The sequence below is a fragment of the Corylus avellana genome, chromosome ca1 (assembly GCF_901000735.1).
Source record: "Corylus avellana chromosome ca1, CavTom2PMs-1.0".
NCBI lineage: Eukaryota > Viridiplantae > Streptophyta > Magnoliopsida > Fagales > Betulaceae > Corylus > Corylus avellana.
Window position 1 is genome coordinate 29,157,541 of NC_081541.1, and position 23,483 is coordinate 29,181,023.

Below are 23,483 nucleotides of genomic sequence, written 5' to 3' on the forward strand. Positions count from 1 at the left end.
GTGGCGCCGTTCGGTGAAGTACACAGCGTTTAGGTCAAAGATCCGGTGATTTTATCATCATTCTATTTTATGTTTTTAGTTGATATGTCAATATTTGATTGGAGACCATAAAAGATGGGTTTTACCCCCACATCCTGATGGAAGGTTTTCTCTTTTATTAATAAAAACTGTATTGACTTCTAATAGCACCCTTTCTTCTCTTTCTTGCATTACGCTTCTCTATTGATAATTAGTAAGATATAAACTATGGAATTTATGGTCAGTCAACAGTAAGAGTGCACTAACAGATTGTTCGTAACAATAATAATGTCCAACTTGTAGTGGAACAACAGCTATCAGGGCAGATTTGTTTGTTTTTTTTTTTTTTTTTGACATGTCCTCACAAGAAAGAGAGAGGGGAATTCGAACTAGTGAACTCCACTTCATCAAGTGTAATTCCAGCCGATTAAACTACCTCTTAGAGACAGCTGTCAAGGCAGATGTAGTGACAAAAATGAAAAATTCAGTTACAATACCATCATTTTTCCTGAATTTGTCTTATTTATTTATTTATTTTCTGAATTTTGTCTTTTTTTTTAATTTTATTTTATTTTTTTATCACGAGTCTTTTTGCCATTTTTGCACAGAAAAAAACTGGAGGAATTTGGAATGAGAGAACTTTTTCAATTTATGTCAATAGCAATTAGCTCATACATTCTATTCAAGGGGTAAGAAAATTAACCCTTGGCATATACTACAAATAATAATAATAAATAAGCTGACATCATGGCTTGTGCTCCAGCCAATTTTGACAAAATTGATGGTTCAATGATGGCGTATGTATGACATAACCAAAAAAAAATCATTGCATTATTATTATAGGGCCTATACATGATTGGAACATATTGCTTAGAACACGCTGAACTTCTCCAGAGCTATGCTCACTCTGCACAAGATCCACCAACAAAGGAAAGAATTGTGAAACGTACCTCCTAAAAGAATCCCTTTCCAAGCCACTCAATCCCCATAATGCTGAGACTAGTAAAGAAGTCCTGGCAACCAATTCTTCCTTTTTGGCCGAACCCAATGAAATAATGCAGTGTAGCATTGGACGACCTGATGAGTTCACCTGGGCAGATTGAGAACCAGTACAGTCTAGATATATCTGCAATATCTGTTTACATATTGCCACAAGTTCTGCTTCAATGTTCATTTCCTCGGACACAGATGGATTATCCGCAAGTAATCTTTTTAGGAAGTCGAGGTAATTCTGGAAAGACTCATTTTCAAAATGAACCAGGGGTGGTTCAGAAAGCTCCAGGATAGAGCACAATATTGGCAGCTTCCTCTGCAGGATTCTCTCAGAGTTCAGTTCGTGGGCATGCGATGAAATAAAAGAAAATATTTCGCGAAGGATCACAATGTTGTCTGCTGATAAGGATTCTAGGTGTGTTTTACAAAGATCAGTCACAACCTGAAATGAGGAAAGATAAAAGATGTTAAACTTTGTCACAAATTCAACTTCATAGAACCCCCCACCCCCCGCGAATATTATCAATGAAAAAGTTTCAGGAAATTGGAGGAAATTTCTGTATATATATATATATATATATATCTGTCCTCTCATACTATGACAGGGTGTCAACCCATATAGATCAATAGGTCTCATTCATTTTTTCATTTTTTACGACAAAATTACCTATTCAATAGATCAAGAATGCATACGAAAGGAAATAGCATGAAGGTTCAAAATTCCCAAAACTCAACCCGAAAAATATTGTTGAAACTATTATGTTACACAATCTGAACTCGGTATCCTAATTTCCCCTGTATTTTTAGATCATGACAACCACACTTAGACGTGTATGCATCCAAATATGTGTGTGTGAGCACTTCTATGCAGACATATATGCAAGTATCTATGTATAGAAATGGGGGGAGAAACCTGTACAACGAGTAGCTGCATAGCTATATGACTCCTCAATCTTGAAACTGCATATTGCGCAGTTTGCAGATTATCATCCTCAAGATCATCATTTGTCAAGATATGATCAGAAGATGTTTCCAAGTCAGTATAAGATTGAGCATCGCCAGGCACCTCGATTTTGTCCATCGATCTCAAGACCTTCATAAAGGCAGGCACCGATGATGTGGCCGCTTCCTTCAAAGCAAGAAAAATATCTCTCCATTCATCTTGGGAAAGCCTGCTGCCCAAATCACTGGCCAAACGCATCAAAGAAGCAACCCCAGTGCTAGCAGTACCTTGAACAGGACTTCTTATAAATCCTGTTAGTATTGATACCACAGCTGGTAGGTGAGACCTGACTATATCGAAAAAACTGACAAAAAGATCCACTAAACACTGTGCTGCCACTACAGAAGTTTCAGAGTCCCATGTACTTCCTTCATAATGTGGAGGTCTTGAAGCCGGTGAACACTCGTCATCTTCTATTTGCATATCTCCCTTGTCAGATGCACAAGTAAATATGGGGAAAACAACAGAATCAAAGACACCAGTCCAAAATGGGAGTGAAAAGAGATGACCATGATCTTTCAGAATGTTAAACAGCACTTCCAAAGAACTCTTTCTAATAGCTGATCTGGGATCGGATGTTAGTTTGGACAACCCTGAAACGACAAAAGATATGAATTACAAAAACCCAGTCACTCCTCACCACCAAAAATAAAAGTGCATCAGTCTTTATCCAATATAAGACAGAATGTGTAGGAAAGTGATGCTAGTAAAGAAGTTTCCTCATTGCCATTCAATCTGGCAATGAAGTTACTACACAGCCTCTTTTGCTCACTAACGAGAGTAAGGTAGGACTATTGAGGTAATTAAGGAGGTGAGAACAAAAGAGGCCTTACTCAAATAATAGCAAACATCAATTTAAGCTAATTTTACCAAGTAAATAGAGCTCACATATTGGTTATCAGCACAAAATATAAAAGGCAAATGGAGCCCAAAGATATTGCAGGAGATGTGAAAGTCAGCACCCAAATCGGACTTGGTTTGATAATTGTAACTATAGAACTTAAGTCATTTTCACTTGAGGCTTAAAATGAGATAACTGGATAATCTACATACATAGATATGGAAATGCAAACATTGACACGTGCATGCGTAAAAATAAATTATACATCAGGTTCATTTCAATAACAGCTGGTTCTGCTATCCACCATGACTGATGTGCAGCGGTTGTAGCATTTGTGGATAATCTAGCTCTGAAAGCAAGTTACCTGTTAGCAAAGGGACCCAAAAGGATGCATGATCATCTTTATCAGTAGAAGTTTGCATATCTGAAGCATCCTCGGCTACAACAGAATTGGGCAAACATTCTACTTTACTCTTCTCATTGCAAACAAGTCCTCCATCAGCAAGCTTCACAGCACAGAAGCGAAGAAATGCAATGGCATTGAGGCTAACGTCACTATTAAATCTGCTATTTGTGAATGTTATGAGGCACCTGACACAATCTGTAAAAGTCATCGTCTCCGTCTCAGTTATGTAAGGGAAGTATTCTCGCACTATTTTTTCCATGGTCTCAAAGGCCAACAAGACTACATTCTTCCGTTCATCAGCTGCAGCAGCTGTAAAAACCTGAGAAACGAACAGCACGGCATCAGAAGAAAGGCATTTGAAGGCAGAATTGTCCAATTCTCAAGCATTTTTACTAGTTGATACAAATGTCCCTTTTCCCCTTTACAACGAAAGGGTATATATGGACGTAACAACCTATTTCAATGTGATAGTGATATTCAATGAGTCAACATGTCGCATGGCAAAGTCCAGTCATCCTCTCCACAACATGCAACATACAAGATGATTTCACAAGGATTAATAGATGAAAATTCTGGTGTCTAACCAGAATTTCAATGAATCTCAATGTAAAGCGGGGTCAACACATCTACTATATCAGAAATCAATAATCAAATTCTAGCATACCATAAAAACACTTTTCCACCCAGATTTCACATTACTGACACGGCTGAGGACCATTTGTGAGATGCACCGGACTATTAATTCCCTAATTTCTGTAGAGCCGCTTTTCTGCATAACAATTACAAATGGTCGAAGAAATTCATTCTGGAAGTTGTAATTTGCCAGTTCCTCACGTTCTAAAAATTTCATAGCAAGCTGCCTCAAAGAATCCATGACAAATATTGCAACTGAGAGATTTTCTGACAGTCCAACTGAAACGAAGAAATCAGAGAGAACATTCCATATGCGAGACCACACTAATCTAATGCGGTTCATGTTGTAATGCCTGCAAAAGAAACAATTATTTGATCATCCATTCCACTTTCATTTCTGTTCAAAGCATGACTCATCATTAGGACATTCTCAACATCAATGGATGAAAAAGGGGGAAGACCCGGGGGGGGGGAGCAACTGGGACTTTGGGACAAGTGAGGAATTTCAAAAATACACTAACCAGAAACCAAAAGACAAGAAGCCTCCCCTGGAACTCGTACACAGTCTATCTACATTTATTGGTTTAAATTACTACGTTTAATGCATAAAAATTACATTTCATTGATTTAAATTATTAAGCTTGATATATAAAAAATTACATTTGAAATAACGATTGTTATTATTAAATATTTATGCCGCATCAGAACTTCTATGAAAAGTGATAAATTTGCAATACAATTCTTAAAGAAAAGGGAAGAATCTTACGCTATCTCGACTAGTTTTGTGAGACTGAATACACGAGGGTCTGTTGGAGACTGCAACTCTGACATGGAAACTTTGCATAAGGCCTTAACAAAAGCTACTATTGCTTCACTGTTCAGCCTTTGGCTATGAGCAAATACATGGTTCAACTCAAAATTCCCAATCTGGTCCAGCAAATTCAAGTTTGAAATGAAGTGATTAATCTGCTCTGGAGTTACCAGTCCTGAAGTATTTGGTCCAACAGTGGTGCTGTCATATGAGCCCCCACGAACCACAGCCACCACAGCTGGATTCTGTAAAGTTCCTTTCCGCTTCAAATTTGGAAAACCCATAGGTTTTGGCGACTTTTCCTCTGTTTCAGCATTAGATGCAGTCAAATAGGATGCATCAGGCGGGGCACCCTCCCCCAACAGTTGCAGATGCTCAATTCGGGAAAGGCATGTTAATATGTGTTCCCACGCTTCCTGAAGATAATTACCATCTTCAATGGCAATTGATATTATTGCCTGTCCAAAACAAATATGTTGGTAAAAGAGACAAAAAAGCATTGTGTGATCCTAATCCAATAGTTACTTCTAAATTTTTATGAATGTAAGAATAATAACTCAGTAATCTCACTTCCACATTTTTTTACTTATCCAAAAAAATCTCACTTCTACATTTTTTTTAATCCAATGGGAATGATCCTGATCCAATAGTTCACTCTGTTGACCTTATATATGGCTAAGAGATCAAATCAGATCCACATTTACATGCAAACATTCTAACGCCTTCTTAATCTACTCCTGCAGTGGAGTTTCTTTAAAATAGAGAAAGATTTTCCACAATAATTGCAGAGTTACCTTCACAGCATCAACATTTTTTTGCTTCATATCTGAAGCACAATGGAGATTAGTAAACTTGGCCATAGATGTCACAAAAGCATCTCTCTGGGTCTGCAGGCCCATTACTGCAGTAACATGCACAGCATGTCGAAAGCCCTGTAAGCATTGACAAGTAGCAAGCCTGTCATCACTTTGGTCAAGCGTCACACTGAATGCAGCCAGCATAGGACCCCAGCAAACCTCCGCCATAAACCTCAATATTGCTACATCAGTGACAGCATGATAAACAGACCTGCAACACCAAAGCATAATGAGTTCCTAATCACAACAGGGATCAAAAGAAAGGACAATACAAGGCTCAAAAGATCAGGAGACACATAAATGACCCACATTCATTAGATAAAAAGACCTCAGCTTTTAACATGATATATCGCAATCTTCGGTAGGTACAGAAAAAGAAGAAATAGCCCAACTGTCCAGTTCAAACATGTCATAAAATACCTAAGCAGAATGATTATATGCCCTAAACCACTGCAGCTCATCCCATTTTTCTGAGCCCCATCAATCCTTTGGTCATAGACTCATAGCATGACCTTCCTTTTAAGCGAATAAAAAGTTCCACAAATACAATCCAAAAGCAGTCAAATTATTAACTGTATTGCATCTTAGCTTACTCTGATTTTCCAGATTTTGCCTTAAACTGCTCCTGGATGTGCCTTATAAGAAGCCCATTTGCGCCCAATGCTTTTTCTTCAGCCTGCTTCCCGGTGACTAGATTGAGTATACCATCCAAGCCCAATAATCTATTAAAGCTGGTAGCCTGTTTGCTCTGTGGTGCAGAGGACTCATCACTCATCTTAATTTCATTTTTAACAATTTGATCGTAAAGGGAACCGAGATACTCTTCAGCCAAATCCTTGCCATCGTCGATTCCTCGGTTGTTTCGAATAAAATCAGCCTTCGTCATCTGCTCAGCCAATCAATGTCAAATGGGAATCAGATGAGAATCAAAATTAGTTCTGCATTCATAATTAATCAATAAACATAATTTGAATCATTTGCTTAAATTAAAAAATTAGGCACAAGAAAAACTTAAAAATTTATTTTGTATACATATGTCCATTTTCTTTTAAGTACTTTGACCCACTATACTTATCAAAAAAAAAAACCTTTGACCCATTATTTCCAGAAAGATAACAAATGATATCTTGAGAGATCTTTTACAGTGCGTTAACATAAGCCACCTTTTTGAATTCAATATAAAGTTAGAAGCAAACAAATATTCATCCCAAAATTGACCTACATAGATCAATAGCAAAGGCTAAAATTTGGAAGGTTTGGAATAAGGCAAATTTAGTAAAAAGGTCCTGCAAGCATACCTTATCTTTAACCATGTTATTATGGGCATCTGTGTTTAGCATTATCACCGAGTAAGCAAGAACATACGCAGTATCTGCACTAGTAAACGAGCTTGGATTGCATTTACAATAGCGCTCAGCAAATTTCTCCATGATGCGGTCAATCTTCTGTGCTTCTCCAGGTAACCTGAAGCCCCGTAGGAAAAACCTTATTGCTTCGCCGAAATGCATTCCCTTGAAATTAAATGAATCTACATAAGCATGCATGACCTTGAGAGAAAATTCTTCCCTTTCGCCCAAATAGTCACCAATCACGGTTTCATTTAGGCCAGAAGTATTCTTCAGGAAAGAAGCCACGGTTTCTGGAGAACCAGCAATTTTTTTGGTGCTTATCAGAAACTCAATTCCCTTGGAAGGTTTCCGATTGAAAAGAGTGATACCTTTCTGCATTTAACCCAGTAAAGTTGTCACTAAAGGATGAACCAGGATAATTCCTGGTAAAAGAAAATATAGCATAAATAGAAGTAATAGGGGGAAAATTGATAGCACAGAAACCAATAAAGTGAAAGGACAAATTACAAATGGAACTAGTAGGACAGCTGTTAGTAAACAGGAGCATACTCTAGGGGTAAATTAAAATGAAGAGACCATTATAACATAATCATAGAATTAATATGTTGCCTCTCCAAGTAAAACAATACTCAACCTGGAGTTCAATTTTATAGGCTCGACGTTGCTCGAGGTTAGCAGCATCTGAAAATTCAGAATTTACTTCCGGATGTAGTTCATAGTCAGAAACAGTTCCATCTTCCCCATTTAGAGTCAAATGATTCTCTGAAGTATCAGTTTCAGAGCTCTTTGGCAGATATGAATCTCCTAGTCTGAGCTGCTGGTCCATCCAGGCTCCCATTGACTTAATGATGCTAACCAAGCACTTTACTGATTCATGCCGGAAAGTCATATCCTGTGCTTGAGACAAAGTTGTGGTTGAACCAGAAGGTGGTCCTAGAGCAGTTTTCAGAAGGCCATTGACAACCCTGAAAACATCTGATGGAATTATAAGGGTTTTAATACATTTTACTATAACACAACGCAAAAAAGTTAACAATGAGAAAGGTCAAAATTATAAATTTCTGCACAACTAATGAGTTATATCCTGGATATAAGGAGAATAAATAGTCCCAAAATAGAGAAAATGGTATTTCTTCTCCATATGAACATTGAAAAACCATTAGATGGTCCAAAGTATAAATGTAACCATATGTTTGAACTTCACATCAGAATGAAAAATCAGGCCCAATTTAGATTCAAATAGAGCTCCTGTGGCTTTGGAAGGGTTTCCGGAGGAATGATCCATATTTGCCCCACCAGTGAGTTCGGTTGGGGAATCCCTCACATCTTAAGAAGGTACTATTGTTGGAAATCTGATAGGTTGCTTATAAGCTTGATTAAGAATTCACTACAGAAACTCCAATTAGTAATTTCAAATGCAACATCCTCCAGTAACATGAAGTGTGAGAGGAGGATTTCTTAGGTTTTAGATCAAAATAGGATCTGTCTGCAATAGCCTGGCAGCCAAGAACCACAGATTGCAAGGCAATATTCCTCCCTTTCATACAATGAACTAAGCTTTAAACATACCATAATTAACACTTGACAGATCTTTTATTTCTTTGACCACGAAACTACTTTGCTTTTAACTCTCATAACCACGAGCGCCCCCACCCCACTAATGCTATGAGAAACTCATGATCCGAATTGCAATCTCACATTCAAACTACTAAACAAAGCAAAATAACTAAAGAATCTAAAAGTTTTTTGCTCACACCCAATATGCTTCTTGAGCTTCCAAGTTTTTTGTTAGTTAAGAGGCTCCAATAGCAGCCTTTAAGCAAAACTCCCAACAGGTTCCCTTCATTCTACATCAATTTTTCACTTTCAAGCAAGATTTTAAAATTATATGTGACTGAATGGAGGATTCAATGCAGCACCCAAAACACACTTCCCTAACCACCACACCTCTGTCGAGTCGTGCTTTGTGGAGGCAAAAAATATGTTTTGAGTTTCTCACTTTGAATTAAGGGGGAAGTCAAAAATCTAAATAGTTATCTGCCCATAAACAAAGAAAGTCACAAGGCAGTACCAGTAAAACTGACCCCTCTAAAAGGTAGAAGTTTGAAGTAATGTCTTTTTATCATGTGATGTCTAATCCACCTGGGTCCCCATTTCCTTGGAAGAGTATTTGTGGAGTAAAGGCTACTTCACGAGTGGCGTTCTTTGTGCGGACAGCGACACCAGAGAAGAATTTGACATTGGATAGCCTTAGGAAGAGAAACGTCATAGTGGTAGATTGGTGTTGTATGTGCAAGAGATGTGGGAAGTTAGTATATCTTCTTCTTCATTGTGAAGTGGGAAGAGATTTATGGGCTTCGATTTTCCAACTTTTGGTGTAGAATAGGTCATGCGTAGAAGGGTTATAGAGTTGTTGACATGTTGGATAAGGCAGTTGGGTAGCCGTAATAGCTTACAAGTTTATGGTGTATATGGAAAGAGCAAAATGCAATGTGCTTTGAAGATCGCAAGGCTTCAGTGGTAGAGCTAAGAATATTATGTTCAAGTCCCTTTACACATGGATAGCAGCATATAATAGTCCACATTTTTCTAGTTTTCTAAATTTTCGGACTTTTGTTCTTCTTTTTCACTAATAGGGGGTTTCTCTTATATACTTTATCTGTACTAGGGCTGCGCCCTGCACGTCTAATCAAATTGATTTACTTATAAAAATAAGAATAAAAAGTATTAAAGACTTCCTTCAAGAGAGTCAAAATAGCAGCCATGATAATGAAGGCAGGATGTTTACATAACACTCCCTACACAAACTAAAAATATTTGTATTTCAAAATTATAAAAAATAGACTACTGAGAATCTCCCAAAGTGCCTGATCTAAGGGCAGTAGTGACACCAAATGTAGAGATGTAATAGAGATGTGTAATACCTTTCAAAAATGTTTGGAGCATCCACATCACAGTCATAGTTGACAAATATGTCTATCATAATCTGTGGATCTTTAGAGATCTCCTCCAACAAGTTAAGGACAGTCATTTTCTGCAAGAAACTCGGCTGGAGCACATTCTCAAGCACACGAAGGACAAGCATGGGAAAAAAGATACCAATTTCTGCTTTCAATCCTGATCTAAATTTTGATAACAAGCTCATAAAAATAGAGCACTGAAGCTGGAAAATAGCCATAGCTGATAAGGCACTGTTCTTTAACAATGATAAACAAAGATACTGCTTGATTGCGTTAAGGAACCTGCACCAAGTAAAAGAAAATATTGGATTCTTCACAAATTGTTTATCATAACAGGACAGAAGAACATTCTAAATACCACATCATTAAGAAAACCTTAAGTTTCAAAACAAAATCTCAGAAAGATTGTAACATAAACTGCAACAGAAGTAGAGATAAAATTATATTGCCAGAAAAAGGAAAGGTACATACTATAAATCATAAATGAATCACATAATTGAACGCAGTGAAGGTCTGATTATTTTACTGAAAACATATGGTATCTGATGCGAAGATTCATATCTTATGCGTCATATTATATAGCGAAACATAAAAATAAAGCTGATAGCTTCCTCATGGCTAATCATTATACTTAATAGCTATTCCGCTGTTTATTCAAAGCCTTCCTTGATAAAAATATCTAAAACCTCTTATCATTAATTAATTTCAGATGATCCTGATTCTAAGAAAAGATGGCCCTATATAGTATATACTGAGGAAGAGTTTTTTTTTTTTTTTTTTTTTTTTTATGAATATAGAGGAAGAGTGAAATGACAATGAGGGTGGTAGATTTATCATCATCATGTTAGAATGGACAGTATCACAACAAAATCTTCTTCCGGGGAGCCAGTTGGAATCATATTCATAAAATTGAATCAAAACAGAAAATGAAATGAATAAACATGAAATGGGTCAAGCCCAGAACTTCGATAGAGAGCACACAAAGACAAGGGCTTGCCTCTCATTGGTGCGCCAGAGTGGACCCCCATTCTCCATGACAACGTTGAGCAGCTCCAAAGACAACACTTTGCCCCTCAAGAGGATTTGATCGTCAGATTGGTCCTGTGACGAAAACTTCATGGACAATTTACACAGATTCTTGAAAAGCAAAAACCCATCCTCCCTAATCTTACTGGTAGCACCTAATTCACCCTTCTCGTCCCCATTCTTTGAAGCCTGCACCTGAACCTGAGCATTCCCATTTGGCTCAGACAATGGGTTGTTGGGCAATTGCTTGTTTTGCCCAGCAACCCCATCTGCTTCCCCACTAGCATCCATGACCTCGTTGATGAAATTCTGACAAAATTGAATGGAACTCCCTTCGTTCAAATTCTTATCCGTGAATTCCAACAAGTCCGCGACGGAGACCCTCAGAATGTGAACACCCAGATTCACGGAGTCCTGCTCGACCCGTGAGAACACAATCACCATCATCTGAGCAAGAACCGACTTGGCACAGATCTGATTGGTACCATTCAACCCACCCAGATACACATTGTAGCAGGTCCTCACGATATGCACCAAGCAATCCCCGCGGATCAACACGCCCGGAGATCGAACTGCGGAGAGCAGAGCACGGAGCACCCCCAGCTCGATCGCGTCGTCTCCGAGACCCGCCGACTTGCACACAGCTTCGATCATCCTGTAAACAATTGATGCGCTCTTATCGTCGGCGTGGCTGGGATCGGAGCGGTCGATCTCGGCGCGGACGAGGTTGAAGGAGAAGAGTTTGAAGGCGCAATCGAGGGCGGGCTCGACGACCTTGACGTAGGCAGAGTCGAGGGCGAGAATGAGGGGCTGGAGGACGGACTGGGCATCGGCATCGGATAGGCCGGAGAGAGGGGATGCGGGGTCTGGATTGGGGGAGTCGGAGAGGGATTCGAGCTTGTCTAGCGTGGATTTGCAGGCGGAGACGAGGCCGGAATGCTTCCTCCACGCTGCGTTTTTGATGATCTTGTCGAGGGACGGCCCAAGCACTCGCCCGCAGCGTGATGGGCCGCCTAGGGTTTGCGAAGCTGACATTTCTTCTTCTTCGTCGTCGTCGTCGTCTTCTTCTTCTTCTTCTTCTTCGTCTTCGTCTTGTAGATTTCAATTACATTTTGTGTCTCTGTTCATTTCCTTCATCCATCCATTTTGATTGCCATTTTTCTCCCTATGTAATCGCTCATGGTCTGATCTCAGGTGTATTTGGCACGTGACCAAAAACGGTCCCCTGGAATTGGATGCCAACCGACTTGCCAACAACTTCAAATAGCCATAGTAAACTGCTGGCGGTGGTATCTTAATGTTGTGATGACCCCTCTTCAACTAATAAAAATGACATAGATCCCCTAAAAAAAAAAACTAACAAAAATGACAACACCACCACCTATAATATAAAAATATCCTTTAAAGTATTAGCGGTTCTACGATCATAAATTTTGAAAGAGTAAACTTCATTTTAGATCTCTGAACTATTGCGTATTTTGAAAAGACTCTCAAAATTCAGAAACTCTCAATTTACACCCCTAAACTTTTTCAATTTCAATTAATTTACCCCCTTCGTTAGTCTTAGCCGTTAACTTATAACGAAATACATAAAAAGACTAAATTATCCTTTTTCTATTTTAATAACTTTATTTTTTAAAATTTTTAATTTGAAATTAATGGTAAATTTAGAATTTTATAAAAAATATATATATAAAAAAAAAAATTAGGGGTATAAACGTTATTTTATCACTTTTAACGTTTAAAATCTGACAGAGTGAGGTCAATTGATTGAAATTCAAATTTTATGGGTATAAATTTAGAGTATTTGAATTTTGAGAGGATCTTCTCGAAACATACAGTACTGCCTACAATAAAGCGAAATTATTAAATCATTTACTTCTAACTTTATTTACTCCTGCTCATTTTATCACAGATACTGGAGTTTGATAGCGACACCATTCGAGTAATAACACGCAGACGCGGACCAATTCCGATATCGACATCGCACCTATTTTCTTAATTTTAAAAAAAATTTAAAAAAAATGTATTTAAAAAAAATGAGGAAAAATTGGGGGTGGTCAGAGCCCGGTGGTTGGAAGCCACCATAGTAAGATTGGGGTGGCTCCTCGAATTAATTCTAAAATGGGCCAAGGAGCCACCCCCCAATTTTTTTTTTCTTTTTCTTTTTTCTTTTTTTTTTTAAAAAAAATATTTTTTTTTTAATTTTTTTAAAAAATAAATAAATAGATGCCACATGTTAACATCTGATTGGTCCACGTGTCAGTCTTAACGGTCAACTAACGGATGGACTAAGTTGGTCCTTTATCAAAACTCCAATGGGGTCCTGTGACAAAAATAAAACCCCAAAGGGGTAAAAATAAAGTTCCTAAACCTCAGGGGGTATTAGGCATTTAACCCTTAAAAATTTTGTAATGTCCATATCTCATGTTTGAACCCCTTTTAATTTCACCAATTTTTTTTTTTTTTTGTTAAAATGCCCCTTTTTTGAAAGAAAAAAAAAATACAATTTGTAAATTTAAAAATAAATAATGCATTGGACTAACCCACTGCTTTGCCATCAGTCTGGATGGTCACTAAAATTTTCAGATTTTTTTTTTCCCCCTTTAAAGTATTTTGAGCATTTTAACTTAAAAAAAAAAAAAAAGGGGGACTTAAACATGAGATACCAACATTACAATTTTTTAAACTTTGAAGTTATAATTGCGAAACTACTTATAATTTGAGGTGGAAGTAAAATTTCCCATTTTTTTTCTAACTTTTGTTTTGAATTAATTACTTTTAGCCCCTTCAACTATCATGCATTTATTCTAGTCCCTCTCCGGTGAGACCCTGGAGGAGGGAGGCTAGTCCCTCTCCCCTTCCCCCTTTTTTTTGTTCTTTCTTTCATTTTCTTTGTTATAGTTTGATTTTGGAACCACAGCGTCCAAATTCAGCAATAGCAACAGCCGTCCCTTCCACCTTGTCTTTTGGCTTCTCCTCGCTAGGGGGTGGGCTCACACAACCTGCAAACCCGCCCCGATCCGCCTGGTTTTAGTGTTTTTTTTTTTTTTTTTTTTGCGGAAACAAGTTGGATTGCTTCCAACCCATATGGAGACGGGTGGGTTGCGGGTATAAAAATTTTGGTTCAGCGGATACCCACTCTGCCCCGCCTTGCTTGAGTAAAAAAAAAAAAAACCTAACCCTAAAAATTTCTTCCACCTCTCTCTCTCTAGATTTGCCACTGCTTCTCTCTCTCTCGTCTCCATCCCGAATTGAAGCTCTCCTCTAAAAGTGAAGAAACCCTTGGGCGTTTTCGTCTCTCTCTCTCTGATTTGCTCTCTCTGTCTCTCTCTTTGTCTCTCGTTTGCGGATCTCTCTCTCTGTCTCTCGTTTCGAAACTGCAAGAGAGCAAACGGTTTCCCATGAACTCGCTTCCACAGCCACGGCTCTAGGTTTTTCTCTCTCACTCTCAACTTCTTTCATTCTCTCTCACAAAACCATCCAAACCCGCATAACCCATCCCGCTCTGCCCTGCCCTGCAACACCCGAGATCCTGAGATATAGTTCATTGTAGCTGGGTTTCTGGTAGTTTTTTTCAAACTTGCATTATGCGGGTTGGGTTGTAGAAATGGTTGATATCCGACCCACCAAGGTCTGTGCCCACCCCTACTCCTCACACTTGGGTTTTGTCAATATATTGCTGAAAAACTTAGATAAGCTCATTGTGTTGCCGATCTACTCTTTTGCTGCTGGCCCAAGCTCATACACGCCGCTACACGCTTCTCCCCGATGCCACTGTGCCCTATAGACACCAGACTTTTTCTCTCTTCTTTTTGGCACGTGCCGAATGTGGTTCGTGCAAACCAGAGTGTGGATCATGTGGATCTCATGCGCTTTGCGTGTGAGCCTCACGCACTGGGTTTCCTCCCATTTTCTTGCTAGATCTTGCCCTTGATGCTGGTTTTCTTTGTTTTGTTCTTGTTTTGTTGTGTTATCCTAGTCTTTGAGTTGAGGAGAGATAGTTTCAGTGTAAGGAATTTGTCTCACGACCGAATCAATAAAGCTTACTTCTTTATGGATAAGACCTACCCATATATTTAGATCTAATCTGCTAAGAGCAGATCTGCCACTTAAATGAAGTGTACATATGAGTTGGATCAGAGAAAGTAGACACATTTTTTATTGTTAGATTTTTAGTATATCTACAATGTTGTACTTTTCATAGCTTTTAGCTATGTTTATCTGTAAAAGCTTTACGCTCTATTATGGAATGAAGATGAAAGAATTCTCTTAAAAAAAAACTATCATGCATTTACACTTTGCCTCCACAAACTACCACTTGTCATCAAAAACCCTTATGTTAACCAAAATCGTTAAAATGAACTGAATATTGATCATGTGCCATATACATGATGTTATATATGTGAAATGGCGAAAGTAGCCCGAATTTAAAAACTGAATTTACTTAAATGCTATCAAAGTTTATTTTTTATTTTAACACCAAAACATACTTAGGGCGGCTGAGCCACCCCCCCTAAATACATTTGGGGAAACATGCTTAGAGTGGCATTTTTAAAATTTTTTTTTTTTTTTTATTTGAGGGATTTTTGTAAATTCACAGAAAAAAAGAACACATGCAGGTCACATGTGTTTTTTTTTTTTTTTTTATCAGATTTAACCGTCCTAGCTAAGAGTACTATTTGCAGCCTTACCAAAACTAATTTTTTGTTATTTTGGTGAGGTAATTTGGTAAAAATGCCTAAAAAGTCTCGTTTTCAGCCTCACTACTTTGATGAAAAAAAAAAATAGTGAGTGAACAATACTCACTATTAATAGTTTTTTTCACTATTATTTTTTATTCACTCACCAATTGAATAAAAAAATGATTTCTCTCTCCCATTTTTCTTTTCTATTTTGCTCTCATCCTTTAATGGATAAAGAAAGAATAAACAAATCTTCGAAAAAAAAATGTTTAAATAGAAATATAGAATAGTGAAAGTAGATTGTTAAAATAATAAGACGGTTGGAAAGCTCTAAAAAAGTGAGTAGTTAAAATAGATAAAAGTGTACTTTTGGTTATTTTGGTGAGTAAAATTTGGTAAGACTGCTAATAATGCTCTTAAAGGAGGGTTTTTGCCCGAAATTGGTAGTTGACGGAGATTGAGTGTGGCGGGTGTTAGTTTATGGGGCAATATGTAAATGGGTGATAGTTGAAGGGGGCGAAAAGAAATTAACTCTTATTTGTTTATTTCTTACCAAAATTTGTAATCCTTTTTACCTTTTCTTAATATAAATTAACCCTTATGTTCATCAAATCCCAAAATCTAGGATAATCCAAATATGAGAGAAATGATAAAAATCATTCTTTCAACCATCTTCATATAGTAAATTAATGAATTCGCCATTAAATTTATGCGGGTCTCACATAAATCCACAAATTCAATGGTTGATTAATTAATTTTTTTTTTTTAAAAAAAAAAAAATGATTGAGAGAATGATGTATAACATGCCTCGAAATGATAATCTAACATTTAAATCAATATATAAAGTTAGAAGGAAACAAATAATCATCCCAAAATTGACCTAAAATTTGGAAGATATGGCATAATATGACAAATTAGTAAAAGGTGGTGCAAGCATACCCTGTCTATGATATAATGGGCATGAGCATCTGGGTTGCATTTATAATAGTGCTTTGCAAACTTCTCCATGATGCACCTAATCTTATGTGCATCTCTGGGTAACTTGAAGCCCCCTAGGAGAACACTTACTGCTTCACCAAAATTCATTTCTTTGAAATTAAGTAGTGGTTCTATTAAATTTGTGGATTCATGTAGACCCTACATAAATTTAATAATAGATTAATCTATTTAGTATGGAGATGGTTAAAATATAGTTGAAAAAAAATGAATTCTAACATTTTTCTTTTCAAATTCGTCAATGAAACTGTATGACTCACATGGTAGATTTGAAAAAAAAAATATGAATGATGTTGGATGAGAGTTGGATTGGAGAAAAAAAGAAGAAGCATTTTCAAAGTTTAATAGGATTAGGATTATATAACCTTATAACATTAAGAGTCTAATAATTTTCATACATGACATGTCATGCGAGCCATTAAATTCTTACGAGTCTCAATGCATTTTAAATATATGCGAGTTTAATATATTAAACTGGAAGAAAATTAGTCCTTACATGGAATCCTTTTAAAAAATCTTAAAAGAATCACTTATGTAGATTTTACAAGTAATGATATAAGGAAGATTATAATCTTTTCGAATGTGATGTGGCTTTTAAAATCACAATTGAATTTGAGATTATCATGATTGAATTTCGATCTATTGATGATTTTAAAAGTCACATCATATTTAGAAGAACTCTAGTCCTTTTTATATCATTATTCAAATTCTACATAATTTTTAAAAAAAGTTGGATGGTAGAAGGCTGTAATGACATTCATTATATGAACATTCTAACTTTTTTAATAAGGAAAAAAAAAAAAGAAGTTGTTTTATATGTTCTTCCGTCGTAATCACGAAGATACGAACCGAAATTGAGAGAAACAGTTGGGGGGGGGATTATATTAGCACTTGGCACTTGGCAGGTAGGTCGATGGTAACACTTAATCCCCAAGAATAGATAAGATAACTCTCCAACAAATCTTCTCATGTACCAAACAAAACATATGTGACAAAACCATATGTTTAATTCATATTCTTATATTACTATTAACTGTCCATTTGGTTTAGTGGTTCCAAAATATATTGTTTTAAAAAATAGTAATTTCAAAATATAATTAATGAAAACGCAGATTAATGACCTTTAAAATTATATGTTTTTAAAAGAGTAATGCTATAAACTACATTTTTATCACATAATCGTTCTACAATGTTGACTTGACAACCTCAACCAACCTTGTGTGTTTTTAAAATAATAATATTATATTATATATTACATTTGTATCCTATAATATTGATGTGACAGTCACAACCAACTATTATATCAAATCTTGTTAAAAAAAGAAAAATCGAAAGATAGGTTATGGGTCCGTTTGGAATTGCGGTTTCAATAAGTGCGATTTTAAAAATAACGTTTTTGAAATAATTACTTTTAAAATCGTAAAGGCGTTTGGTAAAATATGTTAAAAAATACTTTTTTATTAAATATTTGTTATGCGAATTCATGATTTTAGTTTAAATTCGCACTTTTTTCAAATAAGCACCCCCTAACCTGCTTATTGGAATCGTAGATTTTTTTTTTCTATTTTAAATTAAGTGCTTTTTAAATCGCAATGCCAAACACCTAACATTTTGCGATATCTTTTAAAAACACAAATTATTCTTTCAAAATCGCAATCTCAAACGCACCCCATGACTGCCATCTCGATTATGTGGAATAGTTATAGAATGAAAATGTAGTATAAAGCATTACTCTTTTAAAAAACGTAACCCCTTACCTACAGTACAAAAACGTGAATTTTTTCACATATTTAAACCACTATTCTTTTTCAAACAAATTTACAGACGAAACACTTTATGTGATTTTGTTTAAAAATAGGTGTTTCACAAGCAAAATCGAGGAGCCAAATTCACTCTATCAGTCAAAAAAATTCCAACACCTGAAATACCAATAAAAAAGATATGGAAATTCACTTCTCGCATTCATACAGATGTGGATGGCATTCAAAAAATGGTAAATAAAGATCGAACTTTCATTATCTAATCAACTGCTCTTGACAAAGGTGCCAAAAATTCTAAAGCACTTATATGATATATAGAGTTAGTTTGCTTGATAGCCCGTCAAAAACTCTGAATTTTCAGTTGGATATAGTAGCAGCGGACTCCATAAGAGGCTGATCATTGATTAATGTGTCCCAGTCAAGCTGCCTAAGCATGTTGAACCTCTCATTCAATGTCACAAACCCAGCTTCCGGAGCAACAATACCATGGGCTTCAGCCCTATGCAGTAAAAGCACACTAGCCCCCATGTCCGGACCGTGGAGTTTGCCGGTTAGCAACACTCGGAGAGGCATGAAGAGTGATTTTCCCTGCAATAAGGATGAAAATAGTTTTAGGTGTCTTGTGAGTATTTTGTATTTAAATTTGTTTGTTAATGTCTTTTATTTTTATTTTTTCTAAAAAGCAAACAAACTATCTTAAAAAGTGTTGCCAAACGAGCCCATATCACCCTATCTCATAAAAGACCACCTTGCGCTTCAGCGATTTGCCAAAGTTCTTCACCCACTTCTGCCAGCCAGCATGGCCTTCTTCAAGAGCACCGAGGAGTTCACCACTATCATAGGCAGCTACAAGATGGGCTGAAAATTCAGAAAGCTTATCTTCTAAGACAGGTTTAGCTTCAGTACTGCAGAGAGCAAAAGAAGTTACAGTTATTTATAATTGAAATCTGGGGGACTAAACCTAATATTTGGAAACTTTTTTTATCAATTGAAGTTAACAACCTCTCAATCATAAAACAACGGATTTAACTGCATGGTAATATAACCTCTTTAAAGTAGCAAGTAAAGGATAAGATAGCAAGTTTGAGAGTGCTTTGTCTGAATCTGTTATCAGATCGATTCCGTCCTTGAGCTGCTGAACCGCCTCCTGTTGTACAGAATCACATTGCGAGAGTATTATAACATGCTTGCTTTGCTTGATTATAGGATATTAGAACGACATAAAACCAAAACAAAATTAATGTTGGACAGTAATCCCATCATTTAAAGAACAGTATAATCCAGAACAATGCCAAGGAAGATTATAAGATCACCTTGCTTCTAATAAAGACAAAAGAAATGCTATAACTGGAAACTTACAATTATAATAATTCAAGCAATTGAAATATTTCAATCTAAAGAGTCGTACTTCGATAAAAGTCCCCTCTGACTCTGTGAGGACACCGGTGCTTTTCCAGCGCTCACCAATAACCTTGGTCAACTCCTCTGATGGAAGAGCTCTTAAATGCTGACCATTCATCCACCTTTAGTTTGAAGATGTATGTTAAAGGCAAAACAATTAGAAAGCTACTATACATAATAATACCTTGCATACTATTAAATAGCTAACTTCCAGAACCTCCACAATAAAGTAATAGTCTCAGCATTCAAGAATATAACAAACCATCTTTCTTTTAATGACAAGCAGCCTAAATTCTCATGAACTGATCAAAAGCAAATCATGGAAATCAAAAATCAAACTTTGGAGTATTACACAATATATGCAACCACCAGAACATGTAAACAATCGTGCCTTTGCAGAACATTTTTTCAATCTACATCCCAAAGTTTTTAGGGAATGCTCGTCAAAAGTAACAAAAGAATGGGGTTTCTCAGCATATGGTAGCTGAAAGCCATTACCTTAACTTAGTAGAATCAAAAATAGCACCGCCTTTGTTAACACGACCAATCGAGAATTTTTCAACTGTGAATTGCATGAAAATATTCAAGTAAGAAATGCTCAAATGAAAAGAAAATATATCTAGAGTTTAGACAATTATCCCCAGTAGCCAACCAGCATGATTGCATAGGAAGAGAAAGAAAGAGAGTATTCGAGGCAAATCACTAACCAAGTTGCTCAAGGGTGAAAAATTCATTTTCAGTGCCATCTCCCCAACCTAGAAGTGCCAAATAGTTCACCATTGCCTGGGGTAGATACCCCATCTCCTTGAACTGATAGATGGTAGCAAAGTCGGAAATAGTTCTCCTTATTAAAGAAAGGCTAATAAGCACAAAAAAGGCACAGGAAGACCTCATACCCAACTTCTCTATATATATTTTGCTTTTGTGTGTGTGAAGATTAGTAATAATGATTAACAATTACCTGACCCACGGAAGTAGCACCATGGCGTTTTGACAGTTTACTTCGATCAGGTGCAAGAATTAAGGAAACATGTGCAAAGTTAGGCATGGAGAATCCCAGAGCCTGCGGTAGAATCATGCATGGATACAAAATCAGCTTCTTCTATTGCTGAAAGATAACAAAGTCCCGAAAGCAAGCAAAACCAAGAAAAAAAAAAGAAATAAAGAGGATTCAGGTTTCAACATTACCTTATATATGAGTGCTTGCCTTAAAGTGTTTGGTAAGTGTTCCTCTGCCCTGAAAATGCAAGTATTGAAAGAATAAGATGAATTAACACAACATGCACCACAATCGGGGAAAAAAGTTAACTTTCTATGTTTATGGACAAGGAACATGGCAGATTACTATAACTGTAAGGAGGTTGGACTTATTACCTTATAACGTGTGATATAGCCATGCTAGCGTCATCAACTGTGACACAAAAATTGTAAACAGGTTGTCCATTGCTCCTCATAACTACAAAATCTCCAAGCGTGTCCAAATTCCAACTAACCTTCATTACACTATCAAACAAAGTTAACATCCTATACAGCTCGATTGCTGTCAGATGTTCTTAGTTGCATTTGCAGATTATTTACTTAGAGCTATTGCAACTATATTAATGGAAGAACCACCTTAGGGCAAAAGCGCATCTGATAATTTGAAATTCCCAAGGAAACAAAAATGTGTATATAAGAAGGGTACAATGACAAAAAAATAAAATAAAATAAAAATAATAATGAGAGGAACTAACTTCGCCTCGAATAAGGTCATTGATTTTCAAACTCCCTTCCTTTGGCACACGAAATCGATATGTATAAGGGGTTCCCTTCGTCAGCTCTTCTTGTACTTCTTCATCGGTTGCAGTTGCCCACTTTCCCGTGTATACTGGAGGCAACTGTTGTAATTTTGCAATCACCTTCATCTTTTCCAGTTCCTGAAGACAGTAAAGATAAGAATCTATAAGCAGAGCATACATTTTCACAAACCCACTACTATACAGATAACAAAAAACCTCACAACGTACTAGGATCTGCAAGTACTAAAAACCAAAAAAGCATACATTCTAGAATGCAAAAACGATGGGGCTAAAAGCAACAAGGCTTGTGACCAAAATAAATGACAATCAGACAATTTTTGATCAGTAATCAAGATGTATGTATAAAAAGTGTAAGGCGCCCCCCCGACTGCACGGAAATTATACAAGAGAAAGCATCTAACAAGGAGGAGAAAAAAGAACAAGAAAATCATGAAAATTGAGCACAAAAGGGGAAACAAAAGCAGCTATCCAAATATAAAGAGTATAGAAGAAAAAAGATATAAGCCTCTTGTGGTCCTCAAAACTCCTATCATTTCTTTTCTTCCAAATACACCACAAGAGGCAAGAAGGCAACATTTTCCACAGAATGGCACTCCAATTGCTACCAGCAGTCCCACCATCAAGCAAGCAAATCAACAACTTGTCTACGCATAACCCAAGATAATCCAAAGTGGCTGGTAGTAGCATTCCATAATTCGCAAGGAACCTCACAATGGAGAAAAAAATAGTCCACAGACTCCCCATTCTTCTTTCACGTTTAGAACCCAAAGATACTATTTATGCTGACAAAAGCACGGCAAAGGCCAAAAAGATTTCTACTTTCAATCAAATAGAGAGAGATTTTAGAACGAAAATCAAAACTCAACCACATTCTAGGCATTACAATAGCAAATTAGAGAAGTCTTTAAACAAACAAGAATTTTTGCTAAATGATATAATGACAAGTTTCATTTGTTTCATCTGGGATAATTTTTTGTTATTCCAAGGTCATAATTAAAATACCAAAACTAAGCTTTAAAAAGTTTAATGAGGATCACCTCGTTAGTACAAAAGCAGCGATAAACATGACCAGATTCCAATAGTTTCTCAGCAAATTGCTTGTACAATGAGTTTCTTTCGGATTGCCGATACGGACCATAGTCTCCACCAACACCAGGACCTAATAAGGTTCATAAAACATAACATTATTTCCTTCTCAATCAAGCCCTAATTATCACCTAGTTTACAACCAATGTAGGACTTGGTACAAATCCAAAGAAGAAATTGGATGATAATAAAAAGGGAATAAGTATATTTACCTTCATCCCAATCAAGGCCAAGCCAAGAGAGATCTCGCAACACGGCTTCCTCGGACTCTCTAGTGGACCTCTCCAAGTCAGTGTCTTCAATTCTCAAAACAAATTTCCCACCTTTGGACCTGGCGAACAGGTAGTTGAAGAGGGCGGTTCTGGCTCCGCCAACGTGAAGGTTTCCGGTGGGCGAAGGAGCGAAGCGCACGCGGACTTGCCCTTCATTGTTCGCAGTGGCGGAGATTGAGAAACTCCTCCGCCAAGAGGATCGACGGAAAATCATCGTCATCGGAGAGGCAGCCTCTGAAATTGTCCTCATCCTCATCGTCATCCACGGTAACGGCGTTCCCAGGGCTGCCAATGTCGCCGCCATTTCTCAGTCTCGTACTTTTTTGCCGTTTGCTTCACTCAACGGCTGGCTGCCCCCTTTATCTTATGTTTCACGCTCACGTGCCCCGGAAGGAACAGAAGATTTCCGAATTTTATTTCTGAAAATCTTTTAATAATTTGTTTTAAATAATCAAATTAATATTCCTGGCAATTTCTTCTTATTTTTCTTTTATCTTTCTTCTCCCTTTCTTTTGAATTTTTTTTTTTTTTTTCCAAGAGGTAACTCAATCGGCTAAAAACCACGCTCCATTAAGCGGAGGTCACTA

The 23,483-nt window shown here is 36.9% G+C and overlaps 2 protein-coding genes across 2 annotated transcripts; both read right to left on the reverse strand.

The window, feature by feature from the left end:
• Window positions 1-640: 640 nt before the first annotated feature.
• LOC132176637 (brefeldin A-inhibited guanine nucleotide-exchange protein 1) lies at window positions 641-12,166 on the reverse strand. The gene is made up of 11 exons (XM_059588904.1): window positions 10,869-12,166; window positions 9,836-10,153; window positions 7,546-7,876; window positions 6,861-7,283; window positions 6,156-6,448; window positions 5,500-5,773; window positions 4,661-5,163; window positions 3,926-4,247; window positions 3,220-3,580; window positions 1,925-2,607; window positions 641-1,453 (listed from the first exon to the last, which is right to left on the reverse strand). The coding sequence occupies exons 1-11, from the start codon at window positions 11,930-11,932 to the stop codon at window positions 842-844; spliced, it is 5,184 nt and encodes a 1,727-aa protein (XP_059444887.1). The 5' UTR covers window positions 11,933-12,166; the 3' UTR covers window positions 641-841.
• Window positions 12,167-18,569: 6,403 nt separating this feature from the next.
• Window positions 18,570-23,249, reverse strand: LOC132174568 (glutamate--tRNA ligase, chloroplastic/mitochondrial). The gene is made up of 12 exons (XM_059586208.1): window positions 22,837-23,249; window positions 22,576-22,697; window positions 21,473-21,655; window positions 21,114-21,232; window positions 20,928-20,976; window positions 20,701-20,802; window positions 20,447-20,549; window positions 20,238-20,301; window positions 19,747-19,861; window positions 19,385-19,485; window positions 19,087-19,243; window positions 18,570-18,926 (listed from the first exon to the last, which is right to left on the reverse strand). The coding sequence occupies exons 1-12, from the start codon at window positions 23,198-23,200 to the stop codon at window positions 18,696-18,698; spliced, it is 1,710 nt and encodes a 569-aa protein (XP_059442191.1). The 5' UTR covers window positions 23,201-23,249; the 3' UTR covers window positions 18,570-18,695.
• Window positions 23,250-23,483: the final 234 nt, after the last annotated feature.